Source organism: Physeter macrocephalus, unplaced genomic scaffold (assembly GCF_002837175.3).
Source record: "Physeter macrocephalus isolate SW-GA unplaced genomic scaffold, ASM283717v5 random_784, whole genome shotgun sequence".
Lineage (NCBI taxonomy): Eukaryota > Metazoa > Chordata > Mammalia > Artiodactyla > Physeteridae > Physeter > Physeter macrocephalus.
This window is the reverse complement of record NW_021146070.1, coordinates 16996-31505: the sequence shown is the minus strand read 5'-3', so window position 1 is coordinate 31505 and position 14510 is coordinate 16996. Positions and strand designations below refer to the sequence as shown.

The 14510-nt window shown below is 52.5% G+C and overlaps 1 protein-coding gene and 1 long non-coding RNA gene across 2 annotated transcripts; one reads left to right on the top strand and one right to left on the bottom strand.

Annotated features, from left to right (window-relative positions):
- The first annotated feature begins 3368 nt into the window (after positions 1–3368).
- LOC129391914 (uncharacterized) lies at positions 3369–11712 on the top strand. Its single transcript, XR_008616782.1, has 2 exons — positions 3369–3752; positions 10258–11712. It is a non-coding gene; the product is annotated as an uncharacterized lncRNA (long non-coding RNA).
- On the bottom strand, positions 10224–14246 carry ARL4C (ARF like GTPase 4C). The gene is made up of 2 exons (XM_055083307.1): positions 12711–14246; positions 10224–10823 (listed from the first exon to the last, which is right to left on the bottom strand). Exon 1 carries the CDS (start codon positions 13713–13715, stop codon positions 13137–13139), a length of 579 nt encoding a protein of 192 aa, XP_054939282.1. The 5' UTR covers positions 13716–14246; the 3' UTR covers positions 10224–10823; positions 12711–13136.
- Positions 14247–14510: the final 264 nt, after the last annotated feature.

Below are 14510 nucleotides of genomic sequence, written 5' to 3'. Positions count from 1 at the left end.
TTAATGTAACGCCCACACCATACCAGTTGTTCAATATGTAAACATCACCCTGGTGCTCATCCATTCATTTCCAAACAGGCTTTCCCGTGAGCATGTTGAGCCTGTGCCTGGGAGATGGTGGCCAGCACCGGCCACAGCAGAACTGTGGTGGGTGACAGCCAAGATGTGGAGTCAAATGCACGTGGGCTCAAGTCCCTGGGCAAAAGCCACGTGGCCCCTCCAAGCCTTGGTGCCTCTTCTGTCCAGGCGATGGTAATACCTACCTGTGCCGTGTATTTTTCCAGTACCTCCCCCCACTTCTTGCACCAGTGGCTCCACTTTCATTGGGTGGACACACGTCCCAGATGGGCCACCCTACTGGCCACAGGGAATGGCCCAGGACGGAGCCCCAAATGCAAGTAGGACAATTAAGAGTCTTTCTCCAGAATTTTCTCTTGGTGGACCATTGGAGAAACCTCATGATGGAAACCAAAGTTGCTTTTTTGTTGTGTGAAGAACTTTCCCCTGTAGACGAGCAGGAAGTCAGTGCGGGGAGGGAGCAGAGATGGGGTGTGTGCTGATGGTGGCCCACTCTTGTTTCCCGGTCCCCGGGCCCCTGCGGATGCCCTAGTTTCTGGGGTTCTCCTCCAATTCTCTGAGCAACCCCACACACTCCCTACCATCCCCATTTGAACTTGACCTCCTTTGTCTCTTGTACTAGAGAGAACCCTGAACTAATATGCCACCTCCAGACCTGCTGCCAAGATGAAACCAAGTAAAAGTACCAAGTGTTTAGCGCGTTCCTGACGTAATAAGGCCTTGATAAACGGTGGCTGTTATTACTACCCCGGATTTCCCCGCACCCTGAGGGAGGCGTGGCGTCGGCAGACTTCAGAGGGTCCTCAGTGTCTGTTCCTCTTCTTTTGCCCCCGTGAGGCCAGGCTCTGGAGCTTGCTGGCATCCGCGCTGCCTTCGTGGCGCGTCCTGTGGCCAACCCCAAGCCACGGGCAGAAGCTTCCTGCTCTCACGGCGGTTCTCCCCGCCCTCACGGGCCCCGTCTTCATGCGACGTGCACCCTCTGGCTGATCCCAGCCACGGGGCCACTGGGATAGCAGCTGATGCTTCCACGACCAAGCAAGGGGCCCTATACCTCACCTCCAGCAGTTCCCCTCTGCCCTGTACCCACCCCTGTGAGGGCCGGATGACAGGAATCATCAGCACAGCAGGAGGCTCAGATGGTCAGAAAGCCACAGCTGCACAGGACACAGGTACTTATTGACTAGGAGGGTGAACTGGGAAGGCCCCTGCCCAGCGTTCAAATATCACAAGAGCACCAGATTCCGCAGAGAGCACACGGCCCCCCGCCCCGCACACGCACGCCTTCTGTCACTAATCATCACAAGGCCTCAGTGGCGTCTTGTAGCTTTACGTAGGATTCTGTTAGCAGAGCTCACAATGAGAGCACGAAGTCCATGCCTTTCTAGTTTCCATGAGTAACAGAGCCAGCATCCTAAGGCATACAGAGTATGGGTTCCCTCTGCCTCCTGCACTTGGGCGTTTAGCTACTTTGGGCAAAAAGCTTCTTAACCAAAGTCTCACGTGTTTGACAGCCCCAAGGGTCAGGGCAGCCTGCCTTGTTTTCTTCCCCTCGGGGAATACATTCTCTGCCTTTCCTTCATACACTGATGCTGCGTATTCAGCTCCTATAAGCACAAACAGACAGACCAAAGAAAACTAAGACACAAACGAAAACTAAGAGGAAGTCTGCCATCTCAGCAGTGTACTGGGTAGAGCACACATCAAGACAGGTGATGCCCTGCCAGAGACTCGCGGGTGGGCAGCTGCACTGGCCTTACTGAGTCGGTGTAACTTGAACGGCAGATACTTTCATAGAATGGGTATGAGCCACCTGAAGTCCCCCCGGCTTAGGGAGCTCTGAGGTCAATCAATATTCCAATAATCCCTTTGAGGGTATGCTTTCTCTCACTGCCTTCTATACAGATTGAATGGTGACCCTCTGAAAGATGTGTCCACCCAGAAGCTGTGACTGTGAACTTATTTGGAACAAGGGTCTTTCAGATGGAATTAAGGATCTTGAGATGAGATCATCCTGATTAGGGGGGAGCCCTAAATGCAATGACAAGTGTCCCGATAAGGGAAGAGAAAGGGAGAAGACACACAGAGGCGAAGGCCAGATGAAGACGGAGGCAGAGATTGGAGTGATGCGCCTATAAGTCCGGGGACGCCAAGGGTGGCTGGCAGCCTCCAGAAGCCGGAAGAGAGGCATGGAACAGATTCTCCTCAGACCTTCTGGAAGGAACCAACCTTGACAACACCTTGATTTCAGACTTCTGGCCTCAGAACTGTGGGAGGATGAGTTCCTACTGCTTTAAACCCCCCAGATTGTGGCCCCTGGTTACAGCAGCCCCAGGAGCCTAACACACCTCCCAAGACAGGTGACTGCCTGCTGACCCCCAGCAAGCCCTTTAATCTCAGTCTCATTTTGCAGGGCGGGTATAATTATAGACACCTGCCAGGGACACTGAAATTTTAAATAAACTTGACGTTGACCTCGGAGAGGCATTGCCCTTGATGTCAAAAGATTAGGAGGGGGCTTCTCTGGTGGCGCAGTGGTTGAGAGTCCGCCTGCCGATGCAGGGGACACGGGTTCGTGCCCCGGTCCGGGCCCGCCTGCCGATGCAGGGGACGCGGGTTCGAGCCCCGGTCCGGGAAGATCCCACGTGCCGCGGAGCGGCTGGGCCCGTGAGCCGTGGCCGCTGAGCCTGCGCGTCCGGAGCCTGTGCTCCGCAACGGGAGAGGCCACAACGGTAGGAGGCCCGCGTACCGCCAAAAAAAAAAAAAAAAAAAGATTCGGAGGACCCGGGAGGACCTGTGGGCAGATGCACTCTGTGATGAAGAGTCAGAAAGACAGGGGACTGAGCAAGACCCCTGAGAACAAAGTCCTAAAATCCAGAGGGAACTGTGCACGTGCAGGCTCAGTGTCACCAACTTTCCAGAAAACCGGCTGCCTGTCACGTGGTGTCGGTTCTTGTGGACGGGGGAGGGGATGGCGCATGGAGCTTGTAACAGCCAGCTTGGGTCAGTCAGCAAATCAACTCTGGAATCTCAGCGGCCCGACACGACACAGGTTTCCGTCCAGCTCATGTCACGGTCGGTGCCAGCTGAGCAGCACGACACTCCCGGAAGGGGTGACTCTGATCTCTCTCCGGCCTGTTCCCATCTTTCGCTTCCGTTATCTTGGAATCAGAGGGGAGCAACATCATGGAGAAGGGACGGCCCCTCAAAACTGCCCCACTTTTCCTTCAAGTCACACTGCGGAGCACCCGTGGCCGGGTCCCCCCTCAATCCAAGCCCAGGAGTGTGCAGGGAGCACGGAGGCTCTGCCCCGGGAGAGGTGCCGGGAGGCAGGGGGGGTCGTGCAGAAGGCAGCAGGCACGAGCTGCCAGCCGCTCCTCCGACGTTGCGTCACCTGCTGCCACGCGGGTATCCATGGGCTGGTCAACTATCTTAACCTTCTGGGAATTATATGGATCCTCTTGGACGCCAGGAAGGTCATGGCTACCGAAGGGGGGTCCTGGAAATGCAACAGATTGTACTCCAGGCTGCGCATAAGTCTCACGAATACCTGGGGCCGCACTAGCAACCAGCCAGTATGGCTGTGCCCCTACCCGTACCACGTGCTGGCAGAGCCCAGGCGATAGTCACTTCCTGGGACAGATCTGTGCATTTTCTGTGACGTAACAGGCCCCCAGGTAAGTGGTGTGTATGCATATTTGAGAGGCGCTGGTTTGGGGAGCCCTCGTGCTGTCCTTCCGAGCTGCCGCGATGGGGACACTCCACCAATGACGAGCTCGTTGATTTCACAGATATTCTGGAACATGTACCATGTGCGGAGCCCCGGCTCCGGGCTCTGCAGGGCTGCCTCGGGGTAGGCACACGGGTTCTGAGGTCAGCCTGCCCAGATTCACGTCTCATCCTGCTGCGTGGCTGTGACCCTGGCCATACACCCAGCATCTCCAGCCAGTTTCCACACCTGTGAAACGAGGGTGATGACAAAAATAGTCCCTGTCTCATTATGACAAAAATAGTCCCTATCTCATGATGTTTATTGTGAAATGCAAATAGGACATCGGCCCACTGTATTTAGTTCAGGGCTTGGCCCACTGTATTTAGTTCAGGGCTTGGCCCCCTATAAGTGGTCACTAACTGTTATTGCGGTTGTCTATCTATCCACTTGTCTGTCTGTCTGTCGGCTGAAGGCAGGCAGCAGTGCAGGCACAGGATGAACAGACCTAGCTCATGGTCTTTCAGGGAGGAGGAAAGGAAATGACTCTGTAGAGTGCTGAATTCATCATCTAGCATAAAACAAACATCCCATGCACGGTAGCAATTAATATTATGCTAATCATTTCTTTTGAATGAATGCTGGTAAAGGGCTTAACATTCGATGGCGTTCTCAGCTGCTTACTCTGAATTACATTCAAGGTGTGCCGCACTCTCCTGGCTGGAGTGTCCTTGGCTCCATGGTGGTACTTATTAAACCAGGAGCTGAGTGGAGCTGGCCATCCTTCCATTCCCCCAGCCAGGGCCCATCCAGGCAGGTTTCAATCTGCTTGTGATCTGTTGGCACAGAGGTGGTGGAGCAGTTTCTGTAACACGGCAGCTCTGTGGAGTGTCCTAGATATGTTGTACCATCAAGGGCTGGTTATGGTGTCTGATGGATCTTATCAGTTGAGGATTTGTAGCTTCAGGTAGTTGAAATCTCAAGTAACGGGTGATGTGTTTGTTTACATAACCACAAGTCCTGAGGTTGGGCAGTCCCACGGTTGGTTATTTCAGCAGTTCAATGACATCATCTAAGACTCAGGTTCCTTGCATATTTCCCTTCTCCCACGTATCTTCAGTGTGTGGGCTGGCTCTCCTCATGGTGTCAAGATGGCTGCAGCCACTCCAGGCATCACATCTTTAGTCACTGAAATTCAGAGGAAGCAAAGGAGAGCAACATGGTGCCTGTGTCTAGCTTTAAAACCTAAGGAAAAATTCCTAAAGCCCATCCACTTAATCCTCTCCAAAAAGACTTTTCCTCTAGTCTCATTGGTCAGAATCATGTCAGATGACCCTTCCTAAGCCAGTCACTGGCCAGAAGAATGAATTAAATTCATGGTTCAGACCAATCTCCCCTTAAACTGGGTACAGGGTCACTTTCCCTGAGCACATAGCCATGAGGCAGAGGATGTCTCCCAAGCAAAATTGAGGTCTGCCAGCAAGAAAGAAGACAGAGGCATGGGGACTTCCCTGGTGGCGCAGCGGTTAAGAATCCACCTGCCGATGCAGGGGACACGGGTTCGATCCCTGGTCCGGGAAGATCCCACATGCCGCGGAGCAACTAAGCCCGGGCGCCGCAACTGTTGAAGCCCATGAGCCTAGAGCCTGTGCTCCACAACAAGAGAAGCCACCGCACTGAGAAGCCGGCGCACCGCAATGAAGGGTAGCCCCCGCTCGCCACAACTAGAGAAAGCCCGCACGCAGCAAGAGAGACCCAAAGCAGCCAAAAATAAAGAAAGTAAAAAAAAAAAAAAAAAAAAAAAAAGGCATGGGTGTGCATGGGTTACCCACAGTGTTGGCTTCAGAAGCCTTTACCTTAAAGCAAACTCTTCAGCCTCGGATCTCATCATCCCGACTTCTCAAACAGATGCCCGAAGAGCAGAATTAAGACTTAGAGTGAGTTTCAGGAAGAAGCGGTCATTATCAATACCTCTGCAGGAAATTCCGATTTTATGGGAGAAACCTGAATCCAAGACAGATCACACGTCTGCCTTTAGGGTCCTGGGGGGTCCACACGAGGGTTCACATTTGTCCTAGGATTTCTCGTCAGTTGGGGTGTCTCCTGGGAAGAGCCCCATGCAGGGGACTAGAGGGCTGAGACACCCAAGAGAGGCTCAAGGAAACAGTGTCAGACAGCAAGGAGGCTTCTAGGACGGGCCTGGGCCGGCCACTCAGTGCCCAGGCTCTCAGACAGCTGAGTCCCTTGCACGTGCGAGTAGACCCTCCCTCAGGAAGCATGCACTGAAATGTCGGTTGGACCCCGAGAATGGGGCGACACAAGCAGGGTCGGCAGTGTTGGAGACCAGAAGGCTGCCATGCTGACCCTCTCTGCCAGAAGGTCTGTGAGACAGACAAGAGGTCGGGGCAGGAAAGGAGGAAATGGAGGAAGCAGCGGTCACCAGCGCAGTGACCACCCCCCAGGGAATCTCAGAAAGAGCTGGAAGAGGAGACTGATGGAAAAACGGAGGTCTTCAAGTTACGTGAATCAGGACGCAGAGTAACAGGTTCTCATTTCTAGGTTTACTCCAAGGCTCACGTGGCATGAAAAATGTGACCATGGCTGGGGCAATGACTTTGGTTTCACGTTGGAGTCAAACACCTCACCTGAGAGTTTAGCCCTGATTCACCAGCTAGAATATCAGGCTCCTGAGGACAAGAACCATGTTATAAATCTCCCTGGTACCCGAGAGTGGAGTGTCCTCAGTCCAATGGAGGTCACAACGGTTGGAGGATGTTGTTTGCACAGCATTTTTTGCGTGATGAATACGGAATCACAGTGCCCTTCAAGTTATATAGCAGCGCAACATTTCCTCCACTGATCCACGCATACACTTATGAAATAAGCTGTTGCAATTGTCATTACTTACCATGATGACTTTTCAATTACACATTGAAATTCTTTTCGCTTTTATGAGACATGGGCATTGAAAGTAATTGCACAGGGGGTCAGCATTTCAGGAAATGAATATAATCAGGGGTAGCCAGCAGAACGATGAGAATTCTGCCAACAGCAGATGTAAGGAGGCCTAGGCTCCCCAACAGTCACTTGATAAAGACTTCCACTAAAGGCTCTATGCCCTGAATCTCCCAGGGAGAGATGTTTTCCTGCTTGAAGTCTCCTTTGGTTGACCCTGTGAGGTGGAAGCTCTCTTATCAGTGGTAACGAAGAGGGAGTCCCTGATACTGGGCTTGTCCAGAACGGCAGGAGCAGAACACCCCTGGGAGCCAGGGCAGCGGTGCAGAGAGAAGGGGGCCCTGTCCAAGCGGAACACGCGTTTACGAGTGTCTCAGCTCGTCCTGCAGGCTGGACGGTGCTTTCTATTACCTCATGTTATCTTTTTCTTTTTTTTTTTTTTTTTTTTGCGGTACGCGGGCCTCTCACCGCTGTGGCCTCTCCCGTCGCGGAGCACAGGCTCCGGACGCGCAGGCTCAGCGGCCACGGCTCACGGGCCCAGCCGCTCCGCGGCATGTGGGATCCTCTCGGACCGGGGCACGAACCCGCGTCCCCTGCATCGGCAGGCGGACCCTCAACCACTGCGCCACCAGGGAGGCCCAACCTCATGTTATCTTTAGACTCACCCTGAGGGACGGGCAGGGCAGGCATCCTCAGCCTCACAGGGTAGCGGCGGCAGGGGTGGGGATCTAGGCTGAGAGGTGAGCTGACTCAGATCCCAATGCGGGAGCACAGATACCCGCCACCCCCAGGGTCCGTCCCCTGCGGTATATAAATGCCCCTCCCTGCGTAAGGCAGGGAGCCATTGCCCCCAACACAGTTTCTTGAAAGGAATACCAGAAAGAACATTCTTCAAGGATGGAATCTGGTATAAGAGGGATAGTGTTTTTCTAGACACTGGGCTGTGTTCTCTAAGAAGGGAAGGCAAGGTGCTGGCACTGGGGCCAGGCCTGTCAGTGTGAGTTCTGGGGAGGAGGTGGGAAGTGGTGGTCCCCCTGTCAGGAGGGTGCAGGCAGGTGATGCTGCGGCCGGTGACACCAGCCTCCACCCTCTTCGCCCCGGATGCAGAGTCCCAGCTTTCTTCTACTCCATGCGCTGCAGGCCGGGGAGCCTCCGAGGGCTCAGCCTCGGGGTCTCAGGGACCCGTGGGCTTCAATCTGGGCTCCACCCTAAACAGCCAGTGACCTTGGAGGAGGGTGTCTAATCTTCGTTCACCTCAGTTTCTTCATCTACTAGTGCAGATACCGTTGATTAATTTATGTGATGCATGAATTGATCTCTTGGGGCTCTTGGGAGGAAAAAAGATCAAGCAGATAAGACACTGAGCATGGGATGGGGCCCAGCCCACATGAAGTGCTCAATAAAGATTAGCAGTGGCTATTACCATGATTACACAGGACTAACGGGAATAGAAACAGAGCTGTCCTTAACATTACCATGTGAGAGCAATTTTAATTAATAAATGAAAAAGAGATGCTTGTCTTCTCAAACCCATGCTATAGATGGGTTAAAAAGTGACTTGTTTTGGTTATTTCTTTCATGCCGTGCTGTCACACAATGAGAGTACCTCAGCATAGAAGTTCAGATCATTCAAAGAAACACCCACGGCATGTTCTGAAAACTGAGGTGGGGTTAAACCGCACAGCTCTTTCATTCTCACTTCTAATGTAGGGAAGAAGCCACATGCCAGTTTCTCAGAAACCCTCAGTTTGCAGTTTCCTCTTAGAAACTGAAGGTGCCCCACTCTGCAGTTCAGAAACCATGCAAAACAAATGTATAAAGTGCTCCATTGTCTTGTGCAAATTCAACTTTAAAAAAGGTTTCAACTGAGCCAGGAAAACCAGCAGAAGGCCGTTTTCCAGATAAGACACAAATCTGAGGAGAGAACAGAAATGCCTTCAGTTTGTCTCCTGGCAGGCCGAGGCCAAACTGTGGGCATCAGATGTGCACATGGCCGCAGAGGAGGAAAGGGGAGAGGTTAGGTGGACAGGCTGAGAGCTGGGAAATCAAGGGGGATCAAGTTCTGGGGTGTTCTTACTTTTTTGATCATTTCGGGCCTTTTATCTTCTGCTTTTTGCACACAATTTTTGTCCTTCCTTACTACCATACAAATGTGACATCAAAATAGCCTATGATGTTGGTACAGAGTTGTTCCAAGAGCACAGGCCCTGGAGACAAATGTAAAGGCACAAAAACAGTAACTCCAGACACCTACTGTCTATCGCAAACACTTACAAATGAAGAACCAAAACTCTGGGGGGAAAGTTCAAACTGGGGAAAATAAGGCAGTTGCTTAGGACTAAAATTAGCCTTCTCAGTTGTTAGGCATCAGTGCATTTGTACTTACTTGCCTGGAAAACATAAGATGAACAATATCATCTAAGTAGCAAGTATTACCTGGCTCCTCGGGGATTCCTTCCTTAAATTAAGGTTGCACCAAAAAAAAAAAAAAAAAAAAGAGGGTTCCAATTTTTTGCTTCTTTTGATTTCTAGTATTTCTACTCCTATAAGCAGTTTTTAGGTTTCGGTATTTAGAAATGGCATCTGTGCCCTTTTGATGTAATTTGGCTCCTAAACTTCAGCTTCTGTTGCAAAGTGAACAATAAAGTCAAGCCTTGCTCGGGTGCTTTACAAGCACTTCACGTGCACTATTGTGTTTCATTCTCATGACAACCATAATGAACCCATTTTACAGATGGGGAAACTGAGGTCCAGGGGCTGAGGAACTTCAGCAAACTCATGGGGCCCTGAGCATGAGTCAGAATTTGAAACTCGCTTTTTGGCTCCAGAGTTAAGACCCAGCCAATCAATGAGTTTCGTTGCTTAATGTCTGCTGAGGGCCTCCATGAGTTACACTTTGAACCAGTCAGAGGGTCTACCGATTCTGGCCCAATCACTTTTTCTTTAGAGAGTGGACCTTTTCCCGCTGGTATGTACAGAGTAGGACGGTCTCACCACACCTCCTATTCAAGAGGACTCAGGTCTTGGAGTCTCTCTGATGGGTTCAAGAGTGATGGACTCAGCCCAGATACCAAGAGAGCAGCCAAGATCCTGAGCAGCATGGTGATGCTGTTACAGTACCACACAGATGTTTCCAATTTTACATAATCAGATCATATATTTGAAGTGATTAACAATCACGACCTTTTTTTTAATAACTGAGAGGCTTGGCGCCGGCTGGGCATTGAGGCCATTTTCCTCAAGGATTTGTGAGGACCACTGACAGGTATCATAAGGGGGACAGGCACACAGGCTCCTGCATCCGAGCCTCTAAATCTTCCATGCAAGGCAGGGCTAGACACTTAAACCAAAAAAGCAGAGATGATTCCTCCAGCCCTGGACCCCGTTAGACAGCAGAGACCATCTTGTGATCCATCCCTCCACTCCGGCCTAGAAACAAATAGAGGCAACCTGAAAAACCATCCACAGACAATTTCCCCAAACGTTTGATTGTATAAATAATTTATTTCTGTTCACAGGATCATATGTGCATATAAAAGGGAATGGGAACCCAAAGAGGACGATGATCAGGACAGAGAATTACAGCAGTAGAAACGGAAACAAACCAGGAGACACAGTCCCAACACCATGACAGAGATTTTGTGAAGAGAATCGTTCGAAAACAAAACTGGCCTCCCTGCGTCTGTGAGAAAACATTTCAAAAGCTCGTGGGGGGAGGCCAACTTCCTCTATGCGGAGCCCATTCATTCTCCGAAGAGCAGGAGGCATAATCAATCAGACGGCTACGTTGGAGGGGACTCTCCGGGTGACCGCTCCAAGGTGACTTAGCCTGTGTTTCCTCCATTTGGTCAGAGACGAAATGGGCCATTATTTGGGCAAACACTACAGAAATCAACTGAGACTCAACTATTGGTTGCTACAGCACAGAGCTCTACTGCACAATTACTAACAGTTGACTGCACCCTTAAGTACTGATAATGCAAAAAACAGAGTCATTTCTCATCATTGGTAAAGCATGAGAGGATCTGAACAGTGATCTTGAACCAAAGTATCGTCAGCACGAGAAGGTTACAGTATTTGGCATCTGCAATGTCACAAAATAAATATATTATTCTCTCAATAGTGTGGAACTACCAAAATGTCAAAGTGCTTAAGAAATTGTTGCATGTGAAGAAAATAAAGAAAGATGGATTTTTTTTTTAATAATTCTATACAGAATCTTCAGATGATGGGACCAGCCCATTTAGAAATCAGTGACTATGCTGTCGATATGTAAACTGAAATCTTGCAGGCTTTTCAACACTGCTCAGCTATATTTTCTCTATTGAGTTTCTACAAAAAGACCAGCATTGGAGGGGTACCAAATACACGGACAAAAGAGAAAAGGAAGATGGACTGCTAGGTTTCTTCTTTTAAAATATTTCATAGGAGAATTGGGTTTCAAGCAGGAAGCCGGGACTTCTACCTCTGGTTCTTAAATTAACTTTCTGAGTGCAGTGGAAAATAGGCATGGATTTATAATTTGACTATCTCACATGCTCACACATGATCATACTCAATTTCTAAAGGCCTCCTTCGCAAAGAAATTTATCACAGTGGGGGAGAAAAACATAATTCCACCTGTAAACACGGATTCAAAGAGGAAATCAAAATCACACAGGAAGCGTTAAGTTTCCTGTTTGATACTGTGTTTCAGGGTAAATGACAGCTTCTGCAAACCAAGACTCAGTCCTGATTATAAAGGATTTTTTAAAATTACATTATTAAAAATAGGTATTTCCTCTTCTTTCATTCTATCTATTTCCAAAGCCTCTTTCAAGTAAACTGTGAGGAACCTGAGGACAGGCGACCATTACGTCACGGCCTTTCCTTTATCTCAAGCACTCACTGTGTCTGCATTTGCTCTGCAACCAGTTTCCACAAGAAGGAATTAGGCAGGACCTCCTTGTGCTTTTCCCTCGCCTTTAAATCCATGCAATGAGGTCGGCTTTTACAACAAGGTGGGCTTTTATTTGTTGGTGCATGACATCAAATACTCTAGAGAGACATTTGTAATGAAAATACTGAAACCACATAGGCCACAACGAACCAATTAGAAATCTGAACATGTCGCCACTTGCAGTGTAAAGGGATCTAAAAGGGCAAAGCAAAGTCTTTTTGTTCCTAAACTGAGTATTTCTAAGGTGAGTATTCATTCACAGCAGATTTAAAAAAAAAAAAAAATGTCTGAAAACCATAACCCATCATCAAGCGGTTAGGATTACAAGAGACATCCCTTGCCAAAACCCGCTTGTCATTCAGCACACATCTGCAGCTGGTGTGCTCACACAAGCCAAACAGTAGGCTAAGAGAATTTAAGATTCCACACATATGGGTCTAGAAATGTATGCCGATTACACAGTGCAGAGGGCGGTCCCTGCCTGTACACACACACCGCATCCAGCATCGATGTCAAGAGCCTTACCCTTTAAACACCTTTAACTATTCTGCAAACAGAAAATGCCTCACTGGCCACCACCTCCAACAGTTTTTTGTTTTTGTTTTGTTTTTTTCTAAATTTTTTTTATTGGTCTCTTTGTGTGATAACGACCTACACATGGACAGAGTCCAAACCATCTGGAAGATGTCTGATTCCAGGCTGAAAAGCAGTTCTCAACATAACTGGTCTTCTGAAGCTACCACAAAGCACCAGGAAAGGGGCATGCTTCGCGGGCATTCCCCAGAGGAGGCCAGCGCAGCGCCCCGTGCCTTCCGGCTGCCGTACTGTTCCAGGCAGTCCTCTGATGGCCCAAACCAGCACCTCGTTTGGGCCCAGAGCAGGACAGCTGAATTTTCACAGGGGCCTGCCCTGTGACATAAAATTGTCCAGCTTTCACAGCCCAAGGAGAGGCTGTCCCCCCGCCCCAGCACCCCCCACTGCCACCATGCATGCCCCCAGACGGGTACTCCCGGGGTTCTGGGAACCGCATACCTCAGGAAATTCACAGGTGCGATCCCCAGTGAGGGCAGGGAAGCCTGAACTTCTGGCCCTGCTGGAGTAGGAAGAAATCGCTTTTGTCTCTGACATCTGAGCCTTCCAACCTGGGCCTGGAGGGCATACGGCGGGACCTGCACGTCCACTCCCCAGTGGGGCCCCCAACCCTTTAGCAGCTCTGGCGTTCAGACAAAAGGTCCCCTGAGCTAGGGGTGGCGGCAGGTCGAGCTCAGGTTGGCGAGTCTGCCTACATACCCAGGTCGAGTCCCTAGTCCTGCATTCCGCTTTAAAAATTCGAAGCGTCGCTTTGGTTCGCTGTCTTTGTTCGCGGGCGCGGGTTCTCGCTCGGCCATCCAGCCTTTCATTCATTCATTCCTGACTCGCTCGCTCGCCCCCCACCGGCTCGAAACACTGCCGCGCGCATTACCGCTTCTTCTTCTGCTTGAGGGACTTCCTGCGTTTCAGGATCATCTCATAGAGCTTGTCCATGCCCTCGGTGAGGCCCTCGCCGATGATGGCGCACGCCGGCTGGACGTGGTAGGTGGTGGCCGGGATAAGCTCGTGCAGCGCCAGCTGCTTCTCGATCTCGGCCACGGGCAGCGACTTGGGCAGGTCCTGCTTGTTGGCGATGACGAGCAGCGGCGTGCCCTGGTTCTCGGCGAACTTGGTCACCTTGTGCAGCTCCGTCTTGGCCTCCTCCAGCCGGTCCACGTCCACCGAGTCCACCACGTAGATGATGCCGTCCGTGCAGCGGCTGTAGGACTTCCACAGCGGCCGCAGCTTCTCCTGGCCGCCCACGTCCCAGAAGTGGCAGCTGATGCCCTTGGCCGTGCCGTTGCTCAGCTTGATCTTCTCCGTGTTGAAGCCGATGGTGGGCACAGTGTTCACGAACTCGTTGAACTTGAGCCGGTAGAGCACCGTGGTCTTGCCGGCCGAGTCCAAGCCCAGCATGACGATGTGCAGGGACTGGAAGGCCGAGATGTTGGAAGAGATGTTGCCCATGGCTCCTCGCTGCGGCGCCGGCCACTGCGGCTGCGGCGGGAGGGCGCCGCCCCGCGAGCAGTTACGGGCCCGACGCGGCTGGGCGCACCTGGGCCCCGCCTGCCGCCCTCCGCCGCGGGCACCGGCCGAGCCTCGGCGTCCCCGGGGCGCACGGCTCGGCGCGCTCAGACGCCGCGGCCCCCCCGCCCGCGCCGGCCGGGCATCGCGTCTCTCGGCGGGCTTTTGTCTCCCGTGAAGCCGCCTCCGCTGCCGCGGCGCGGGATGCTCGCGCCCGGCGCCCTCCCCCGGCCCCGGCTCGCTCTGCGCCTTTTCGGGCCGCGCCCCCGCGCTCCTGCCGCTGCCCGGGCTCTCCGCGGCTGCCGGCTCGGGGCTCCGGGTGCCAGGCGCTCGTCTCTGCCTGGGCGGTGCCGCCGCGGGGCCGCTCCCGCTCCCGGGGTGAGCCTCGGAGGCGCAGGCGGGGCGTAGGCTTCCCTGGCTGTTGCTGCCGGCGCGGCCGCCTCGCTGTCCCCGCCGTCCCCTCGCCGCCGCCGCTGCCGCCGCTGCCGCCGCTGCCGCCGCCGCCGCCGCCAGCCTGCAGCGGCGGGAGGGCGCCCGGCTCCGCCCCTCGCGGGCCCCGCCCCTCGCCGCCCAATGGCCCCGCCCCTCCCGCGGCCCCGGGTGGGGCGTGGACCTCCCCTCGCGGCGGGCCGCTTTCGCGCCCTTCGGAGCTTTCGAAATCGACGCCGGCGTCCCCTCCCGCGCAGCGCCCAGACAATGGGCCCTGGAGCAGGCTCTTCCTCCTCGGCCCACTGACGC